The 21,680-nt window shown below is 42.5% G+C and overlaps 1 protein-coding gene across 3 annotated transcripts in view; it reads left to right on the top strand.

Moving 5' to 3' along the window:
• Kiaa1958 (KIAA1958 ortholog) overlaps positions 1-21,552 on the top strand; it is a 211,493-nt gene extending 189,941 nt beyond the window's left edge. For 2 of the 3 annotated variants that reach the window (XM_050132044.1, XM_050132042.1), the window contains one exon: positions 3,394-11,507. In XM_050132044.1, coding sequence (XP_049988001.1) covers positions 3,394-4,200 — 807 coding nt within the window. In that variant the 3' untranslated portion in view covers positions 4,201-11,507. Of the gene's footprint in view, positions 1-3,393; positions 11,508-20,553 lie in introns of those variants that run through there. The other variant, XM_050132043.1, reaches the window with a different exon arrangement.
• The last annotated feature ends 128 nt before the right edge of the window (positions 21,553-21,680 follow it).

Raw genomic sequence — 21,680 nt, 5'->3', positions numbered from 1 at the left:
AAATGATATTTTGTCCTTTTTTATTTTACATACCAACTCCCTTCCTCCCCTTCCCTTGTTTCCACCACCTCCCCCTTCACACACCCCTATCCACTCCTCAGAGGGGGTAAGGTATTCCTTGGGAAGTCAACAAAGTATGGCATACAAAGTTGAGGCAGGAGCAAGCCCCTCCTGCTGTATCGCAGCTGAACAAGGTATTCCACCATAGGGAATGTGCTCCAGAAAGCCAGTTCATACACCCGGCCTAGGTCCTGGTCCCACTGCCAGGCCCCTACCCCAACAGACCAAGCCACATAACTGTCACCCGCATTCAGAGAGCCTAGTTCTGTCCCATACAAGTTCCCGGGCTGCCAGTCTAGAGTCTGTGTGCAGATATTTCGTCCTTTTATGCTCCTTCCTTTCTTCCTTTTTTTATTTTTTAATTCAGTATGCTATCCTCCTCCTCACTTTCTAGGGAAGAACCTAGTTTTCATTGTAGGTATATTTTTACAGTTCTTGCCTGTAGAATACTTTTATTTTTATTAAGTAGATTTATTTCTTGCAATATCAGTTTCAATTCAGTTCTGAAAATTTTAAAGTAGATGCTACATCTTTAATCCTGTGATGGTTAAAGAGCAACTGTGAAAGTCAGGTTTTGGCTTCTGCCTTTTTTTTTTTTTTTTTTTTTTTTTTTTTTTTTTTGAGGCAGGGTCTCTTTGTTGCTCTGTTGGCTAAGTACCCCAGTCAGTTCTTCTGCCTCTGCCTGCATCTCACTCTAAGGGTGCTAGCTTTACAGATCCGTACTGCCACATACATGAGTTCTGACTTGAACCAGGTCGTCAGGCTTGTGTGAGGAGCACTTCCATCTGCTGAGCCATCTCCCCAGCCCAGCCATTGCTTTCTTGACATCTTACTAATCTGAATACATCTTATGCAGCATGAAAGTTGCCTTGTGTAAGGTTACTTTATATGTCTTGGTTTTGTTATACTCTATAGATGTGAGTCAGATAAGAATGAAGAGCCTTCACGGCTTTCTTCCATATTGTTAAACTGTGTAAATCCAAAAGAATTGGTAAGTGATTGGTCCAACAGTTGCCCAGCATGAAGGAGGCATTTGATTTATTCCCAGCACCACAGTAGAGAGAGTAAAACCACAGACCTGTAGTGGCTTGCATGCACACTAAACAAAAACTTCAAAATAAAACCCGTATATACAGATTTTCCTATTAATGTACATAAAGCATGTGGTACTCTTCCATGGTCTTCACTCTCGTTTGCCTAAGTCCACTTCTCTGCCTTTTCCTTCCTCTCAGACCTGACGGGACTTTATCATCTTGATAAGTTTTCTCAGAGGTTGATGTTTACCTTCTCCAGTTTTCCCCTTCTTCCTTCATTAATTTTCATTTTTATTTGTATTGGCTCATTTTAATATTTATGAATTACTTTTCTAGCTTTTGGGGTATATACGTTTGCTTACTAAGAATAAAATTTTCTAACAAATCATTCTAGTTTATGTTATTGGAGTATATTTAATGAGATAGAGTTTTATAAATCATAGTTTAGTCAATTTTTGTTTTTAAATCAGATTCTTCAGGGATATCATTTTTTTAAAAATTTCTTTTTTATTTATGTGTATGTATGGACATGTGAGTGACTAGGAAGGCCAGCAGACAGCATTCGCTGCCCTGGAGCTGGAGTTACAGGTGTGAGTCCCTGACTGACATCTGTGCCAGGAACTGAACTCTTCTTCTCTGCAAGAGACTTCATCTCCCCAGCCCCTAATTGGCTCGTTTTTAATATATGGCTCTTCTTTTATTTTCTCTTTGACTCCTGGCTGTTAGCACAGTGAGTGTTGACTCGAGCATTTCTACTGCAGTCGTGTGTGTTGTAGCCTGACTCAGGGCTGCCTGCTCCTTACATCTTCATCTTGACCACAAAGATTTCTTTTTTATTATTTTTTATTGATTTTATTGAGCTATTTATTTTTCTCTGCTCCCCTCTCCTTCAATCCTTTCCATGCTCCCAATTTACTCAGGAGATCTTGTCTTTTCTACTTTCCATGTAGACTGATCCATGTGTGTCTCTCTTAGGGTCCTCATTATTGTCTAGGTTATCTGGGATTGTGATTTATAGGCTGGTTTTCTTTGCTTTATGTCTAAAGACCACTTATGAGTGGTACACAATTGTCTTTCTGGGTCTGGATTACTTCACTCAATATGATGTTTCCTAGCTCCATCCATTTGCCCGCAAAGATTTCTTATAAGTCAAACTTATAAAACTGATATTGAAAATCTAGTGTGTTGAAATAGGAGCGGTGGCGGGGCTGCGTCCCCAACACCCCGGCCGCTTGGCTAGCTCATGCCCGAAATAACAACACACAAACTGTATTCATTTAAGAACTGCTTGGCCCATGAACTCTAACCCTTACAGGCTAATTCTCGCACCTGGACTAGCCCATTTCCAATGATGTGTGTAAGCACCCCAAGGTGCGCTTACCGGGAAGATTCTAGCCTACATCCATCCGGGATTGGAGGAGCTTCATTGCGTGCATCTGCCTGGGAGAGCTGAGCATGGCGTCTCTGCTCCAGCAGAGCTGTCGGGTCTCTCCGGGAGCAGAGCAGAGTCTGACCTCACTTCCTCTTCCGCCCAGAATTCTATTCTGTTTACTCCTCCCATCTATGTTCTAAGCTGAGGCCAAGCAGTTGGTTTATTATAACTTAACCAATGAAATCAACAGATTGATATATGACACTCCCACATCACTAGTGTTTATTAATTGAAAAATCACAGACCATTAACTTTTTCCATAAGTTGGATGTGTTGGTTCTCCTCCTCAGAAGTCCCTACTCAGGAATAGGTACCCAACAGTATGGGCAGGTACTGAGGACATTAATGCTGGACTAATTCCATGGTTCAGCTATGGAGTCCTTTAGAAAGGGTGACTGAGCTTCATTAAAGGACAAGAAGTGGTTTGCAAACAAAAAGAAGAAAGGACCATCCGGAAAGGACTAGCCAACATTACAAAGGCCAGTCATAGTAGCAATCGGTAGGCATCTGTAGACACCTCTGTAAGGGGCTGTGTGCTCACTGCTGCTTACATACTCCTGGAAACTCATGGTCCATATCTCCTGTAAGCCTTCCTTATGGGCTAGGAGAAGGTGGCTACCAGTATGCCCTGTTTTGCAGATCATGAAATGCTGAGTTTTAAAGAAATTAGAGGAAACCAACTATGAAACCTAGATCATCCAGTTTGAAAGCCGCTGCTTTTCTCCTACATTGTGTGAAAGGTTCAATCCTCTAGCGGTCAGGAAACTGTTCTCTCCCTAGCACAGCCCCTAGTGAGGACTGGGGAAAAGAGGGCTTAGCTGTCCGAGTGTCCTCAGATGTGTAACCTCAGTGTTTGTCTCATTTGAGATCCCTGCAGTGAAGTTGAATGAGCTGCTTGAGAACTTTTATGTCACCGTCAAGAAGAGCGATGGCTCAGACTTCCTGGCCACCTCACTTCACGCCATTCGCCGTGGCCTGGACCGCATCCTGAAGAATGCAGGTGTGGGCTTTTCCATCACCAGCAGCACCTTCAGTTCTTCCACCAAGAAACTCAAGGAGAAGCTGTGGGTTCTGAGTAAGGCAGGGATGTCGGGTGCCCGTTCTCGCAATATCGTCTACTTCTCCCTCTCTGATGAGGAGGAGATGTGGCAGGCAGGGTGTCTAGGGGATGACAGCCCCATTACTCTCCTGTCCACAGTGGTCAAGTACAACAGCCAGTATCTGAATATGCGGACGCTGCAGGAGCATGCAGACCTGATGTATGGTGACATCGAGTTGCTCAAAGACCCACAAAACCAGCCCTACTTTGCCCGGACAGACAGTGTTAAGCGAGAGAGCCGGAGTGCTTCTACTAGAGTATGTCATGGGAAAATCTACCATGAGCATTCCCGGGGACACAAACAGTGCCCTTACTGCCTCCTCTACAAGTACATGTACATCCACCGGCCACCTACCCAGATGGAAGCCAAGTCTCCCTTCTATCTGACAGCCAGGAAGGAGGCCACGGACATGGGCAGTGTGTGGTATGAGGAGCAGAGGATGGGGCTGCGGTCCCTCCGGGGAATTGTCCCAAATTTAGCCAGAAAGGTCAAGCTGGACAACTGTGAAAACTTCACCTTCGTCTCATTCACTCAGGTCTCCAGACGACTTAGCTCCCACAGCTGCTGCCAGTGAACCTTCCAAGGCCAGGACTTCCCTCAGGTGGTCATGGCCAGAGTCATCAGCAAGCAGGTCCTGAGGAGACAGAAGCTGTCTTCACTCCATGATCCAGCTGGCCTCCATTACTGCAGCAGGCCATTCCTCAGTCTTGAAATTCAGTTTTTCATAAAAGGAGATGACTGAATGATGTTTTATCTAAATGTGTGACACCTCGTTAAATCCTGGAATCCAACACAATGTATAATTATTATATACAAGAGTGAAGAAATTCATTTTATCTAGTGCCTTTTTAGCACGGGTTTTCTTGGGGGAAAAAATGTTTTAAGTACTTACTTTTAAAACAAAAATCCCAGTAGCCTGGTAGCTTTAGAATGGTATAGATATGTACACTTTGTTGAGTTTCTTTCACATAAGGACCCAGAGCAAGGGAGACAGACATATTAAGAGAAAAGCTACACTTACACTCTTTTTGTTTTCTCGGTGAACGCTCTGCCAGGGCGGCAGACCTAGTCACTGAGATAAAAGAAACATTTCCACTGTGCTGTTGATAAAGACAATTTGGTAAAACGAAAATCAGTACTCTGAAAAGGTGGTTCTGAGACACCACATGCAGTGGACTCAGTAGTCTGCACCGTGAGGGTTTCTAGAAAGCCACTTGTGACCCAAATAGGAAAACCTGAAGCAGAAGTGCCTGCACCTGTCTGAGTTCTCCACACCGTGAGAGCATTTGCTGTTTGAACTTTGTTGTGTGTTAATCTGTTTTTCACTTCACGCGGTTGTTCTGTTGGCAAGAGTCCCTGCACATGTAAGGCTAGCTCATGCTTTCCTAGGAAAATCAACAAAGTAAGCCACAAATAAAACAGATTCCCCACTGCATCTACTAAAGACTCTGGAGATCTGTGGGTTGGCACAGGTAAGCAGCCAGCACTGAGGACATGGTGACCGAGTCAGAGCATGCGTAGGTTAGTCATGCATTGTCAAATCATTTCACATTAATAAAACTCAACCTGACCATGTGCTGTTTAAACAGCAGAATTTTCTATTAGCTACTCTGAATACAAGTTTTTAAAAAGGAACCCAAAGAGTACTGATTACTAGGAGTAGCTGCTACTCTACTTTCCATTCAAGGGAAGACTGCTATAATTGTACCATTGTTTTCTCATGTATGCTTTTGCATCCCAAATTAAAATCCCAATGCAGATTCATACTGCACAAGTCCTTACATTAGTCATTTCTTTTTCAAAGTACTGTTTTAATGTTTATTTAAAGTAGTTGTTTTAAAGTCACTCGTTAGTCACTAAAACACGTGACACTTTACCAGAGAAGACTCAACCGATGCTGCCTTAAGGACTCATGTTGTTCTCTTTCTAGTGAGTACATGCTTAGAGTTCTGTTCACTAGGTTACCTCCCTGGGTAGTGATGAGTTTTAGTGGCCCCTTCTTTGTGTAAATAACACGCGATTAATATTCAGTGTTTGACTTGACCCTGTGTATTAGTCTGTAGTGGCTTCCAATCGTGATTTTAGGGTTTTGAAGAGATAGACAAACTAAGGTGTGGTAGCACACGCCTTTAATCCCAGCACTTGGGAGGCAGAGGAAGGCAGATCTCTGTAAGGCCAGCCTGGTCTACAAAGTGAGTTCCAGGACAGCCAGGGCTACGAAGAGAAACCCTGTCTCAGGAATAAAGAAGCAGAGATGGTCACAAAATGTTAGGTCAGTCTTCATTAGTTTGCTAAACACCCAAAAGTTATTTTGTTTGTGGGAAGCAAACAGTTATCTTTTCGGTTCTGCATGTAAGATGGAGACATGACTTGTATGGCCAAGTGGCAGAGTCTGCATCTTAATTACGAACACCTTCATTTTTATTTTAGATAGATTCAAAATGTTATCATTAGGTGTGCTGGGATCTTTCCAAGTTTAACATTCCCAACAGTAGCAATAACTGACCATATGTTGTCAATATCCCTGTCAAATGAGACTGTTGAGCATTTGAATAAGCATTTCGGCTTCAACTCACTGCCTTCCACCTATTTGATGCATTGTAAGTTCTCCGAATTCTCAGGTGAACAGTTATACTAAAAACTCAAGGGTCAGATCTTCAGTTATACTTCACAGCACGGGAATTCTTGAGTTTTGCCTCCTTGAGTTGTGGGAGTGAGGAAGAACACACTTAAATCAAATGCTCCCACATGCCATGCACAACTTTATTGTGTATTTGTGCAGATATGGCTTTGTGAAACACACTTTAAATCAATGTGTGGTAAAGTGGGGTGAGCCCACTGGCTGACAGAATAGCTGTCTTCCCAGATAACCATGCTCCAAAGGAGCCAAGAGCTTGTGGCTGAGGTTCAAATGAAGAACTTCTTTCCAGTCAATTATATGCCATCTCCACAGGATACATAATCTGCTTTTGGCAAAAGAAAGGAGAATTCCAGAAGGGACAGGGCAAGTTACAAGCACTTTCCCCACTTGCCTTTGGGTCTCTCTGCACCAGAGTTGGGGTGTTTACCCAGAATTTCAGTTTGAGCCGGGGTCGTAGCTCAGTGGCAGGATGCTTGCCTAGCATATGCGAGGGCTTGGGTTCTGTTCCCAGCACCAATGAAATAAATTCTTTAGCTAGCATACCCCAATACAAGTGCCTCTGGGCCGTGCATAAGGAAAGTTGCCATCTCAGTTCTGCAAGGATCCCTGGGATCTTTGGAGGAGATCATGGTTTTTGTATTGCTGTAAAAGAAGCTAAGGTAGGCATGGTGACTCACACCTGTAATGCCAACACTCACAAGACAGAGGCAAGAGGATTGCCATGAGTTCTGTGCCAGCCTAGGCTATCATAGCCATCTTGAGCTACAGAGTGAGACTCTGTCCTGAAAAACGAAATTAAAGGGCTAGAGATGGGTCAGCCATTAAAAGCACTGGCTGCTCTTCTAGAGGACCTGGACTCCATAAACTTCAGTCCCTGGAGATCAGACACGCTCTTCAGCCCCCATGAGTACCAGGTACAAACATAGCGCACAGGCATGCATGCGGTAAAACACCACCCATTTAGACAATTCATAAAAGGAGATGTAGGTGCTCCCTCCCCAGCACCCATGGGCCTCTCTCTGGGGAATGGCTTGCCAGCTTGTCATCCTGGTTTGGGAGATCCAGTTAGACGTGAAGAGTTTAACATACTGCTGTATCTTAGCCAAGCAATGGATTCTTGTTGTTGTTCTTGCTGTTACAGCTTTTAGTAACTGGTATCACTCATTTCCTCCATTGTGGAGATTCTCTTCCTTACGTTTTTAAACTTGAAGAGGAAACCAAACCTGGCCAAGTGAACACAGCCAAACCTATGAAGTCTACCTCTAGCACAACCAAGCCTGATACCTCAGACACAAGTAAAATACGAGAGAAAGGAAGACTGAGAGTCTCCAGAGGCTTTATGGAAAGTTTCTCCATTGTTTTCTGTGTTTTAAAGCAGAAATATTGTATCTAACCAAAACTGTGAAAGAAATGGTCTCTTTGGTCACGTGGCCCAGTCCCCTTTCCTTGGATTTGGTTCTGATTAGTCAGCTCAGACCCATAAATGACATTATTAATTTAGTCTTATTAAAAGTATCAAGCATTTCAGCATGTTCATAGACACATCCATGAAGAGGCTCTGAACAAGAGGGTATTTATGTAGAAATTAATGTCTTGACAGATGTGGGGCCATTCTTTCGCCATTGACTTGGGCAGCTCTGCTGCAGCACCACGTGAGCTCCTCAGTGACCTCAGTGGACTGGCTCCCGGCCATTAGCAAGACATACTGCTGCTCTATCTAATACTGCCCAGTACACTAGCATGTCTTCTCAGGAGATGCTTCTTTAATTTTCAAGTTTCAGAACTTCTAAAGTTATTTTGTTATCTCTAGACAACAGAATGCTATTGTTAGTTTAAGCTACAGTCACCACGCTGTTGCCATTTAAATGAACAGAATGGTTAAAGATCACCCTTACCAAGTATTCATCACTTTATTGCTTTTATGAGACACTGATTGCTTTTTTAAAAAAGGTGAACTTGGAGCCAGTTTAGGCATAGATGAATGCACATAGCAGGACCTCCCAGAGGCTGGCTGGCTTGTCCTAGGTGAGCTCCACTCTAGTCTGAGTCACCACTGTACTTGTCTGGGAGCTGTGAACAGAACATAGTGGAAATCTCAAATTTGTGGACACTTTAAGTAATTTCACTTCTAAAAAAATTTTTTTAATGTTCTGTGTCAAAAGAAAAACATTCTGTTGTTTAAACATTGTTCCTAAGTAAAGATCTTCATTGTACTTTTTCCATGTGAATGAGTCAATTTAAGGCGACTGGAACAGTGCTAGATTGAAAATTATATTGGAAGAATCAAACCTTAAAAATGCCAATTATGTGAGGGACAGGAGAGCTTTTCCTGTTTAAAAAGTTTTTAATGAAGATAATGAATATGGAAACAGCAGCTTGAGTTTGCCTTTAATAGAAAGACTACTGAGAAACAAGATCTTTCCTGAACATATGAGTGTCTGTGATCATAAAGCTTAAAAAGACTCAGTGTGTTCCAGCTTCACACACATGCATGCACACTCACATACACACACAAATAAAAAAAATGTGTAGCTACCCCTTCTGGATCGGAATCTTCAGACATCTGATCAGAAAGCAGCAAGCTGTCTATAAGAAGAGAAGAGTGGCTGGCTTCAGCTCCTCTATAGCAACAGGTGCTGGGAAACAGTAGGGAATTTTGAAGAGGAAGATTATATCTTTGGAATTTTATATTTTAATATCTAAAATATTTTAGTTATGATAAATTCCTGCCCCACAACATACAACACATCATTTAGACTAAATGAATCTATAATTGCAGTGTCTCTGAAATAATAATCAGGGGCTGGAGAGATGGCTCAGTGGTTAAGAGCATTGCCTGCTCTTCCAAAGGTCCTGAGTTCAACTCCCGGCAACCACATGGTGGCTCACAACCATCTGTAATGAGGTCTGGTGCCCTCTTCTGGCCTGCAGACATACACACAAGACCAACCTGGTCTACAGAGCTAGTTCCAGGACAGGCTCCAAAGCCATCTCGAAAAACAAAACAAAAAAAACATAATAAATAAATTTTAAAAAAAAAAAAACCTGAAATAATAATCATTGGGTCATTATCCACTAGAGGAAGGAGTGGGTGCTTTAATTAGACAATAAAGCTAGAAGCTCTGCACCTAAAAATCCCAGAGTCCTCTCTTGAATGTGCTAAGTTAATATAACATGTACTTAAAAGTAAATATTTTTATTCAATTTTATTACTGAAATAATTCATGGCAGTTGAAAAACTCAGATACAACTCCTACAAATGAAATCTAAATTACTTTAGACTTTTCCAACAATAAAACATTCTTGCCGTAGAGCCCATTGCTTCTAAGTGGCCACTTGTTCTGTACTGAGTCACAGAGCCAGGGCTGTGCCTGTCCACTGCATCCCGTGCACTGCTTCACTGTCCCAGAGTTAGTAACGACAGGTACAAAATCAGACACTTACAGAATCAGAGCACTGACTGCTCCTGCAGAGGACCCAAGTTCAATTCCCAAAACACACCTGCCAGCTTACAGCTCTGTGACTCCAGTTCCAGGGGACCCAATGCCTTCTTCTGGCCTCCACATGCACACAAACAACCGCAAAATAAACCTTTAAAAAGCTGGATTTGCTGAGCAGTGGTGCACACCTTTAACCCAGCACTCTGGAGGCAGAGGCGGCCATCTGAGTTTAAGGCCAGCCTGGTCTACAGAGTGAGTTCCAAGACAGTCAGAACTATTACACAGAGAAACCCTGTCTCGAACCACCAAAAAGAAAAAGAAAGAAAAGGAAGGAAAGAAAGAAAAAGAGAACAAAGACTTGGGGGCTGGAGAGATGGTCCAGTGGTTAAGCGCACTGGCTACTCTTCCAGAGGTCCTGCGTTCGATTCTCAGCAACAACATGGTGGCTGACAACCATCTGTAATTGGATCTGATGGCCTTTTCTGGCATACATGCAGACAGAGCACACATACCTTTTTAAAAAAAAAAAGCTGGATCAGGAAAAATGGTGTATTCTGGAGTACAACGATAATAAGAGAAGTTGGATCTTAACTGCAGGAAGCTGGCCAAGGCAGTGTTGCGCTTCTCAACAACTCGTGACATTGTAGGCATCTGTCAAAGTTCATGTATTGTGAACGTGCAGGTGTAGCTCAGTGGTAGAGCACTTTGACCTAGGTTTGGTTTCTTTGTTTTGTTTTGTTGTTTATTCTGTAGTTTTTTTGTTTGCTTGTTGTTGTTTGATGTTTGATTCAGGGTCTCACTGTGTAGCCTTGGGTGGCCTGGAACTCATTATGTAGACCAGTCGGGCCTCAAACTCATAAAAATTCACCATCCCTGTCTCCTTCATTGCTTGAGTTGAATGCATGTGCCCCCATGCCCAGCCAGGCCCTGGTTCTGATACCCAGCTTGGTGGCAGGGCGGGGAGCACAGAAAGGATAAAAACAAATTACTTCTAGAACCCACAATATCAGTGCTGGCACTAAAACTGGGTTCTGTTGTTTTCACGTGCTTGCCCTGGATACACTTGAAGAAAGGAATGGAGTGTTGTCGGCCTCCTGGCTCAGCTCCTGTAGCAGTGTGCTCCTAGCTGTCTGGCCAGTGAACCCTGATGTTTACTTTAAATTAGCAATACAGGAGTTTACGGATTGTTTTGTGCTTGTTTAGTTTTCATTCTGAAATACTACAAAAACTATCCCCAGAAGGACAGACAGAGCTTATTCTGGATGGAGACCCAGTATAAACTCCCCAGGGTTCTCTTGTTTAACTGTGATTGACAAGTCTGTTTGACTTTACCACTTAGACAAGTAATTTGTCTTTACTTAAAATTTTAGTGTTTCCTATATGACAGTTTTTTGTTGTTTTGTAACAAAAATGCATTTGCAATGTTTTTATTCTCCTAGGTGTTTTTAAACACACTAGAAAGGACTTTATGGCCGGTGTTCATTTACTAATAACTGATTTTATTGTACCCTTTCCAGCCTTCCCTGGTAGCCACACCTGGGAACACACATGTGCACACGGGAGCCTGTGAGCTGGAAGGCTTTGCAAACGTTTTCTGTCCGTGTCAGGATTGGAAGGGGTTTTCTTACTCATGCAATCCAACCCTCTAGTTAATGGTCAACAGAGTCTGTTAATAATTTGCAGTGTTTGGGGTTGTTTGTTTTAAGGTGTTGGTCTTATTCATGTATATGCAGCTTTAATGTTTAACCCAGATTGTAAAAAATAAAATAAAAAATGTTTATGTCTGTTTTCTTAAAGTAACCTAGTTATTCCAACATGATGTGCAGTGTTTTCACATTCGTACCCCATTCCTGTAGTGTGGTTTGCGATGCTGGCACATGAGGCATGGTTCCTTGCCCACGCTGATGCTCCTGAGCTCTTGTTGTGGGAGTAGCTGTCACGCTGCCTCCTCCTCTAATACTCAACAATTTGCAGACTGAGTCCCATGGAGAGGTCCCACAGTCGTGTACTGGCCACTGTGTTCATGTCTTAAGTTAATGTTTAATTAATGTTTTCAGCTTTTCCAGTTTTGTTACTTTGGAGACATTTAATCCTCAGAACTTCCAAGGGAAATCTATTGCTCTCCACATTACAACAGCTCAACTAAGAAATAAAACTTAAAAAAAAAAAATGTTTCCAGCAGAATAGATTTTGGTATCTTAGGTTTCTTTTGGCTATGGTAAATGTCATGTTGCTCTGGTAAAAGCAATTTTGGGGAAAAGAGTTTATTTTCATCTGAGAGTTATATATTATGAAGGACGATTCAGAGAACTTATGGACTAAATCTCTACATATAAAAGGAATTCATTGGAATGACTTACAGACTAATCCAACAATGGCTAGCTGTGAACGGAAAGTTCAAAAATCTAGATTGCTTAATCCCACAAGGTTAAGTGTCTCCACTGGTCTTCTGTGTATGCTGGAATCCCCAAAAAGTAGTCTCCAATGCCAGTGAAGGAATGGATGTGCTGCCAAGGTGAGAGCAAGCAGGCAAAGAACTGAATGAAAAACATTTCTTCTTCCATTGTCCTCATATAGGATGCCAGCGGGTGTGATCCAGATTCAAAGTGTGTCAAGATCTGGATTAAAGACCTATGTCTTTCTGCCTCAAAGGTCCAGACTAGAGGTGGATTTACCTGCTTCAAACCAAGCACAAAAATCTCTCACAGGTGTGCCCTCCATTTCTGGATTGTAGTTCATTCCAGATGTAGTCAAGTTGACAACCAAGAATAGCCATCATAGGCAGCAACGTGGAGTAGGGGCTACGAAGGAACACTGCTTACTGGCTTGCATGGCTTGCTCAGGCTGCTTTTTATAGTACCCAGGACCAGCAACCCAGAGGTAACACCATCCAGTGAACTGGGCCTCCAACATCAATCATCAATCAAGAAAATGCAGCACAGGCTTGCCCACAGGTCCATCTTGGGGGAGCATTTTCTCAGCTGAGGTTCCCTTTTCCCAAATGACTCTAGCTTGTGTCAAGTTGACACAAAACTAGCCAGCACAGTCTCCCATGAGAGTGACACCTGAAACCTATTCCACAGCTTCTGGATTCCTATCTCATTTCCTGCCATGTATTCCCTCCCTTGCTTCCCTCAGTGATGGAGTGTGACTTGGGAGTTGTAAGATGAAATAAACAAGAATAGTTGTAAATAAACACAGAAGACTAAACGGCTGTTCTAGAGATGGCACAACCTCAGAGGTGAGTATCCTCAGCTGAAAGGAGGGGCCTGCAGATATGGGGATGGTGTTGTTAAAGACACTGTGATAAAAACATCCAGCGAAGAAAGCTGTTCCTGTGGATGACCCTATTTGTACCCTCCAACCGTGTTCCTTTAATGTAGATTTGTGGGTTATTGAGTAGCCCTAAGACACGTATGTTTATGATACACAAATGTGTATCACATTCATGCCTGGGTCCCCTGCAGATAGGCAAGATGAGGAAAGAGGGCCAAGGAATGCACACGGCCAAACTGCTGCTGTAAAGGAGATGCCCGCCCTGAGAGCACAAACCAGATATGAGGACCAGTTCCAGTCCTGGGCATTTGCTGCCCACCCATGCTCATCTAGGGTCCTTACTTTCTTCTAGTGCCCAGAGCATCTCCTGACAAGAATGTGGGCTCCCTTTTCCTTCTCCAGTACACTTCTCATTTCTCTCCTTCTTATCCTTTGCATTCTGTCTGATCCCTTTCTCTCCTTGGGGCATTTTCACTACCAGTTTTGCTAGTAAGACGCCAGGGACAGATGAGAAAGACATTAAACACGATGCATTTCAACAATAAACAAGATCCTTATATTTCTCATGGGATCCCAAAGAAATAAAGATGAGAAACAAAATTTCCTGCTGGAGTATTTACAGTGTACTCAGCTGCTAAAATGCTCAGCGTGCAATCAAGGAAGCAATTTAGCAGTTTCTAACATGCTTAGCTGTGGTAATCATCTTTAAGAGTTTGGCCAAATTTAAAGAACCAAGTCAATTTTCTATTGCAGCATTAGAGAATCTAATGTACCAATAACAAATGCACTTTTGATAGTTAATAGAAATGCTGTGCTGTGCTGTGCTGTGCCTGTCTGTTCCTTGGATTTCCATTTCCCTTTGTGCTGTATCCTCAGTTCTTGGGCAGCCTTACAAAGATCACTTCCACATCACTTTCCTCAGTGCAACTGCCAACCTGCATGCAGTCCCCAAGTGTCAGACTTTCACAACTTTCGTTATGACAAGTTTGTTTATTCTACTATTTATTTGATGTTTTATATTTACATTGTTTCCTTGTTTTAAAACTTGAATTTAGTGCCGGGCCTGGTACCCCTGCCTTTAATCTCAGTACTTGGGAAGTCCAAGTAGGTAGACCTCAGTGAGTTCAAGACCACAAGTTCCAGGTCAGCAAGAGCTACAGAGACCCTGCCTCAAATAAATAGATAAATCTTGAATTTATATTAAAGTAAAAAGTAAATATCTTAAATAAAAAGAAAGAAAGCATCCTGATTAAGTTCTGTTTGCTACTCAGGTTCAAATTTCAATTCTGCTTCTTTCTAGCTCTGTAATCCCGAGCAAGGCCTTTCTATACTTCAACAAATTTATTTAAAAAATTTAAAGATTTATACATATAACTTGCCTGCATGTGTGTAGGTATGTGTACTACATGAGTTCTAGTGCTGTTGGCAATCAGAAGGCACTGAATCCCCTAGAACTAGAGTTACAGACAATTGTACAGTTGTGATCTGCTTTGTGGGTGCTGGGTATTAAACCTGGGTCCTCTACAAGAGTAGCAAGTGCTTTTAACCAGAGTCACTTCTCGGGCTCCAATTTTTTCATCTTTAAAATGAGAGTAACACCACACACATTTTACCTTGCAGGGTTGTGAGAATTAAGATATGTTATATATATATATATATTATATATATATATATATCTTATATATCTTATATATATATATGTTATCTAGCTAGCTATATATAATCCATGGGACAATGCTTAGTATGCAGCAACTATCTAGATAAAAATATTATGTTAGCTGTGGTTACTATATGTCCTTTTGCTACACAAATGCAGTATTCTATATTAAGCATAACCCATATGCATTCCCTCCAGTGACACAGTAGCACACTGTGGGCAATATATTGATGTGCTGCCCCTCCTTTCTCTCAAAATGCTTGTGGTGGTTTGAATGAAAATGGCCCCTATAAGCTCATAGATTGAATACTTGGTCATTAGGTGTGTCCCTGCGGGAGGGCTTTGAGTTTCAGATGCCCAAACTGGGCCCCATGTCACTGTCTCTTCCTGCTGCCTGCAGATCAGATGTAGGGCTCTCAGCTACCCTCCAGTCCAGTGCCACGTCTGCCTGTGCGTTGCCATACTTCCCACCATGTTAATGGACCAAACTGAACCTGTAAGCCAGCCCCAATTAACTACTTTTCCTTGGGACTGGAGAGATGGCCCTGTGGTGAGGAGCATTGGCTGCTCCTCTAGAGGATTCAGATTCAATTCCCAGCACTCACATGGCAGTTCTCAATTGTTAACTCCAGTTCCAGGGGACCCAAGGCACCAGATAGCATGTGGTGCACATATACATGCATGCAGGCAAAATATTCATATAAAAATAAATCTTTTTAAAAAATGCTTTCCTCTCTAAGAGTTGCCGTGGTCATGTGACTGAGCAATGCTCTCCTGGTCTTGCTGCTGCAGCTCTGGATTCTGTCAGGCATCTCTTCTGAAATTCATTTCGAGTCAGTCTTACATACTTTGTTAGGACAGTCTTAAACACTCCCACAACCTTAGCACACACACCTACACGTGTGAAGCCCAGGAAATTCCTCAGGCCTATCTTCTTAGTTCCTTGGGGTTGGCTGAGGTGCATAGTGCTAAAACAGAGGTAACACAGCAGACAGGAAGGCCTAGTGGCTGTAGGACTTGCTTCTCCCGCAGAATCCCACATCCTTTCCAGCCGTGCCTTGTTACTGTCTTCAACGACCATTCTACCAAGGGAATACTTTATAGTTGCATCAAACATTTTTAAAGTACTTTACTTTTATTTTTTATTTTTGGATTTTTGAGACAGGGTCTATTATGTAGCTCTGTCCTGCAACTCGTTCTGTAGGCCAGGCTGGCCGCAAACTCAAAGATCCGTCTGCCTCAGCCTCTGAAGTCCTGGGATTAAAGGCTTGTGCCATCATGCCCTGCATTTTTTGTTTATTTATTTGAGACAGGGTCTCATTGCATTACTCTGGCTGTCCAGAGATCCACCTGCCTCTGCCTCCCGTGTGCTGGGATTAAAGGCATGGCCACCATGCCTGGCTGTGCTCTACTTACTTTTAATGGCTCACAGACTGCTTTTCATTTTCCACTTGGAGGTAGGACGGAATAATGGGGGGACATGGAACAAGGAAATGACAGGCATAAGGCTACTGCAGTAGACTAAGATGGTAGCATTGAAAGAGTAAGAATTCATTAGATTCTGAATATACCTGGAGGCTAGACACAATCAGATTAAAAGAGGAAATGTAAGAAAAAGCCCTGCAATGACTAGTCACTCAAGTGGAGAACATGGGGCAGGCGTGCTGGGAAGAACACGTCTGAAGCCACATTTAGACGTGTTAAGTTTGGATGTGGAAACAAATGGTGATAAAAGGTGCGGGAGTTTGCAGAACAAGCTGTTTCAGGTATTTCCTGCTACATAATGAACTACTGGCTAACTCAGAGGGCCAGTGAAATGACACGTGCTACAAGACTGACCTAGTCCAAAGCCCACAGGGAAAGCTGGCCTCCCTCCACATGTGCTCTGAAGTATTACAGAATTAAAAATAAAAACTTTAAACTTAGATAAATGATGAGAATTTAGTTTTCTTACAATTTTGTGGGTCGAAGGGCTCATCCAAGTTTTGCTGGTCCCCGTGACATCAGCAGAAGTTACACGTCTGACCTACCCATTGGTAACTGGGCCAATCAGGAAAGCGCATGAGAGCTCACTCGTCACTACCTGGCAGCTCGGAGCTTGTGCTGTTCTATGTCAACTTTAACACAAGCTAAAATTATCTGAAGGGAACCTCATTTGAGAAAATATGGGCTAAGGAGTGGCTCAGAAGTTCAGAGCACTGGCTGTTCTTCCAGAGGACCTGGTTGGGTTCTCAACACTCACATGGTGGCTCACAACCATCTATGAGATGCAGGCAGAACACTGTATACTTAGTACATAAAAATATTTTTAAAAAGATTTATTTTGCTGCATTCTCTTGAGAAGTTTTGCTATCTCCAGAGATGAGTACACATAAGAATGGAGATGTGGGGCACGGCGGGGAAAAGTTGTGTTGCATACATGTAGTTTTGTGATGGGACCAGAAGTTCAGGAAATTATAAGGATGTGTCATGGTAGCTCAGCGGGTACCAAGGAGGTTGAGCTGCAGGAAGATAGGAATAGGCAAACGAGTTCTGTGGCTATGGACAGCATACTAATGCATGTTGAAGCAGCATTGTGTGCTCAAAGAACTGGAGTTCTGCATTCCCACTGCGTGGCTAAAGATGGCAGCAAATTAATATTCCTTTAAGATCTTTATAAGTGACAAAAATAAAAATAAAAAAAAACAGAACCCTACTTAAATCCAACCTAATGAGAATTTGTCGCATCCCAGATCAGACATTCAGAAGGGTCACCAGCACCTTGAGGTTATGAGTCATGTCAGTCACAGGCCCAGGAATGTCTCCAATAAGGGTTCTCTCTCTGTTCTGCTGCAAGGGTGGTGCCTTCATTCCTAAATCTGGTTCCATACCCACCGTGGCCACCTGACTCCAGCAGTGCTACTTCCTTTTATCCATCTGAAGATGGGATTTTTCTCAGAAAGATGAGAATGCAACTTTTCTAAAGCCCCAGTAAACTCTCCCAAGTGTCATGTGACCCAATCTGTGTTGTGGGAATGTGCTGGCTAGCTTAGGCAGAACCTACCTGTTGCCTTGGCAGTGGGAAATTCTGCTGGGGTTTGCAGCAATTAAGGTCCATTCCTGCAGATGTGGCTTCCATAGAAGGAAACGCAGCCAATAAAAATATAAAAATATGACTGTGGGCTGGAGAAGGCTCAGCAGTTAAGAGAATTGCCTATTCTTCCAAAGGTCCTGAGTTCAATTCCCAGCAACCACATGGTGGCTCACAACCACCTGTAATAAAGTCTGGTGCCCTCTTCTGGCCTGCAGGCATACACGCAGACAGAATATTGCATACATAATGAATAAATATTTTTTAAAAAATATGACTGTTAGAAAATAACACTGAGTAACTTCTAAAACTATGCACCTAACTCACCATCTCAGGAGCTCTGTGAAGATTAAATTAACACTCTCTGAGGTTACCTTGCCTTTTCCTTAAAATGTTCCTGGAGACATAGCTAAAGAAACCGCAAGAGAATATAGGTACCTAGAGAGCTAAGAACAATTTAGGAAAAGGGTCCAAAATTAGATGGAAAAGACAGCAGAAATCAGTCAGTGAAGTAGACGGGAGACGAATTAGTCATGTTCTTTTGGTGTCTCCCAAGTCCACCTTTTCTAAGAGCCACATCTCTATACCTGACTATGCCCCTAAACATTCAGTGGCTCCCAGCTTTGCATCAAGCAAAGTAACTCACCCTAGAATTCAAAGTATGAATCCATCCTAGACTCAGGCTCATCTTGTAAACACAGTGCTGGGGATTGAACTCAGGACCTCATGTATACTAAGCTCTGCCAAGGAACTGTATTCCCAGTCCACTAATCATTTTTAAAACATTATACACCAGCAAAATAGCTCTCGGTTGTTCCACAATGACCCCGCCCCACACCTGACGCCCTCCTGCCTCCATGCAGACATTGCCTTTGCTGTGAATGTTATTTTTTACTCTAAATATTTCATCTTATAAATTAAGCTCAAGTGCTATTCTGACAGTCATGTGTTCTTTCATGCTCTTGTCCTCAGGTGTCACGTCATCAGGGTCACTAGTATTCACTAGTATTCACTAGTATTCAGTTATTTGGTTTTGCATGCTTGATATTAGAACAGTGACTGTGCTGTTCCCTTCTCATGGCCCGTGTTCATTCTTTGTTTTCTCTTATAAAAGCAACTACTATGCACAGACATGACTGACTTTAACATTGCTGCAACAGGACCTGTGCTCACTGATGAGAATCTGTTGGTAGGGCTGAATCAAACTATCAATTCCCATTCTGTTCATCTTCTGTTCTCAGAATCTTGTGAAAGCCCTTGCCCAAGTGGGCTTTGAACTCATGAAACTATTTCCTGCCAAAGCAAAGCTAAGAATTGAAATGATAATAAAATAGCTCACAGATTCAGAGGTAGGAGAAAAAAACAACAAAAACTAAACAAAACCCACCCTACCTTTAAAAATCACTGAGTCATTTTGGTTTTATTGTCACAAAAAAGTTCTGTACTATCATCTCACTTGTTTGGTGGCTTTCAAACTTTATTTTCCATGTCTAAAAAACAAACAAAACAAAACACACACACATACAAAGACATCTTTTTAGGAGCTAGGGAGATGGCTCAAATTGTAAACTACAAGCATGTGGACCCCCAGTACCAACAATAAAAGTCTGGCACTCGCTGTCATCCCAGCACTGAAGAGGAGGAGGAGCCCTGGGGCTTGCTGGCCAGCCAGTCTACCAAAATCAGTGAGTTTCAGGGTAGTGGGAAACCCTATTTCAAAAATAAGACAGAATTTTTTTACGCTGCAATCAAGGTTCTGTGTGTGTATGTATTCTTGCATTCACTCCTTCAACAAGTAGATATAAATACCCCCAACATAGCAGGTATTATTCTACATGAAGTAAGAGAAGAACCAGAGAAAAAAACAGAATCTTTACCCTTGAAGACGTATATACTAGAATGTAAACTGAATACACATAGTCACAGAACATTCGTGAGACTAAACCACCTATTAATACATACAATACAGTTTTATTTCGTTTTTTCTCTGTCTAACGCTGATCCAATCAATGCATTAAACTATTAAGCTGCCTTAACTCAGAAACAAGCTGAGACTTGTAATTTACTGGCCTAAACAAGTGAGACACTAGCCAGCTGTGTGCTGTTTCCATCTTATTGATGGCATGGCATGCAAAAAGGTTAAGTGATTTGCCTAAATTTACCCATGATCCCAGAGAAATAGCACTGGAAGGAATTTCACCTCCAGGCTTCAACTGAGCCCAATGCTATCTGTAACACTGCAGTCTTCATCCCTAACCTAACTCTTCTCTCTCATCATACATTTTTGGGGGAAGAGGGTGGTGGTGAGGGTGGGCTTAAGGAATAGGGTCTCACTCAGTGGGCGAGGCTGACCTTACCTGAGTGCTAGGATTAGTCCTGAACCACCACACTGGACTGCAGTTCTGACCTTTGTCTGGGGTACCTTTCACTCCCTTACATCACCTACATACTTCTAGCCATATCCAAACTGCAGTGTGCTCAGATGTGTCTCTTGTGCCATAACTGCTTGCTTTATGACTACTTGTATGCCAGAGTAGGATCCTCCACAATGTCACCATCCGATATGCAGTCATCTTAAACATAGCACACACCACATACTCATCTCTGTGTATGTATGTTACACAAGGCAGAGAACCACAGAAATGTCCTAGTTAGCAGGATGGCGTAATCAGTGTGACACAACCTAGAGACACCTATGAGATAGGCCTCTGGGCGTGCCTTGTAGAATTACCTTGATAGTAGTAACTGAGGTACAAGATACACCCATGTCAGGAGCCACACCATTCCCTGGCTGTAAAGGAGAGAGCAGTAACATCCATTCTTTGTTCTCCACTTAACTGCAGATGAGATGTAACCAACTGCTTCAAGCACCTGTTGCTTTGACTTCCCCACCATGATGGAACTATGGATCAAGACGAACCCTTTCTCCCTTAAGGTATTTTCATCAGGGTATCTTGTCTCAGAAACAGGAACCTAAATTACAAACTTAAACAGTAAGCAAAGGCTACAACAGTGAAAAAACTATACACACACCTACTTTCCTAACATCAATAACCACGTTAGTATGTCAGGGATGACAGAACAGAAACAACGCTCCACTGAAAATGAAGGCTATTAGAAGGACCCCAATAAGGTGGCTGTTCTTTTGGAAGGAGAGGAGCAGACGCAGCAGACGTGAGGGTACCACCCTACAATTAGTATAATCAGACTGTTTCCACCCACTCAGTAGAAATCAGTTCTGCAGAACTAAGGACCCTTCTAGGACTGTTAACTCTCACATCATTCCAAGCGGTGTGCTCTGTGGTTGATGAAAACGCCTACAAGGAACTATTAGGAAGCTAACTGGCTAAATATTGACCCAACTGAAAAAGTTAAGTTCAAACTCCCCAACACCAGAGACGATGGGGATGCAAGGCAGTCAGTTACACAGGGTTGTGTAGGGATGGGGACCTTGGCTCAGTGAAACAACACTGCAAGTTTTTACAAACCCCTAGGGCCAATCCTCAGGAACAGAAAATGCCAAGATACTTACAAAATAACCTCCTTATAAAATACATTTTGATCATAACATCTGTGTGCAAGATGTGTTACAGAACAAGATTGGTTTTGGTTTTTGGTTTTTGAAGACAGGGTTTCTCTGTGAAGCTTTGAAGTCTGTTCTGACACTTGCTCTGTAAACCAGGCTGGCCTTGAACTCAGAGATCCACCTTCCTCTGCCTCCCAGAGTGCTGGAATTAAAGGCGAGTACCAGCAAGGCCTGGCCACACTTCTACTTCTATATGACAACGGGAAGGGTAAACAAAGACCTCAGTTTCTTGTTAAAGTTTAACCCTGATGAGCAACTTGCTTAACCTAAGTCTTTTTTATTTAAGAGAATTTAAAAGGCTTTAATTTGCCTAGTTTTAAGTTTTCAATTAGATAAAAAAATAGACAACCACTCAAGCACACCATTTGTGTAGCAACAGGAAGT

The sequence above is a fragment of the Alexandromys fortis genome, unplaced genomic scaffold, assembly GCF_014885135.2.
Source record: "Alexandromys fortis isolate MF-2015 unplaced genomic scaffold, M_Fortis_MF-2015_v1.1 scaffold_393, whole genome shotgun sequence".
NCBI lineage: Eukaryota > Metazoa > Chordata > Mammalia > Rodentia > Cricetidae > Alexandromys > Alexandromys fortis.
This window is presented reverse-complemented; position numbering and strand designations above follow the sequence as displayed.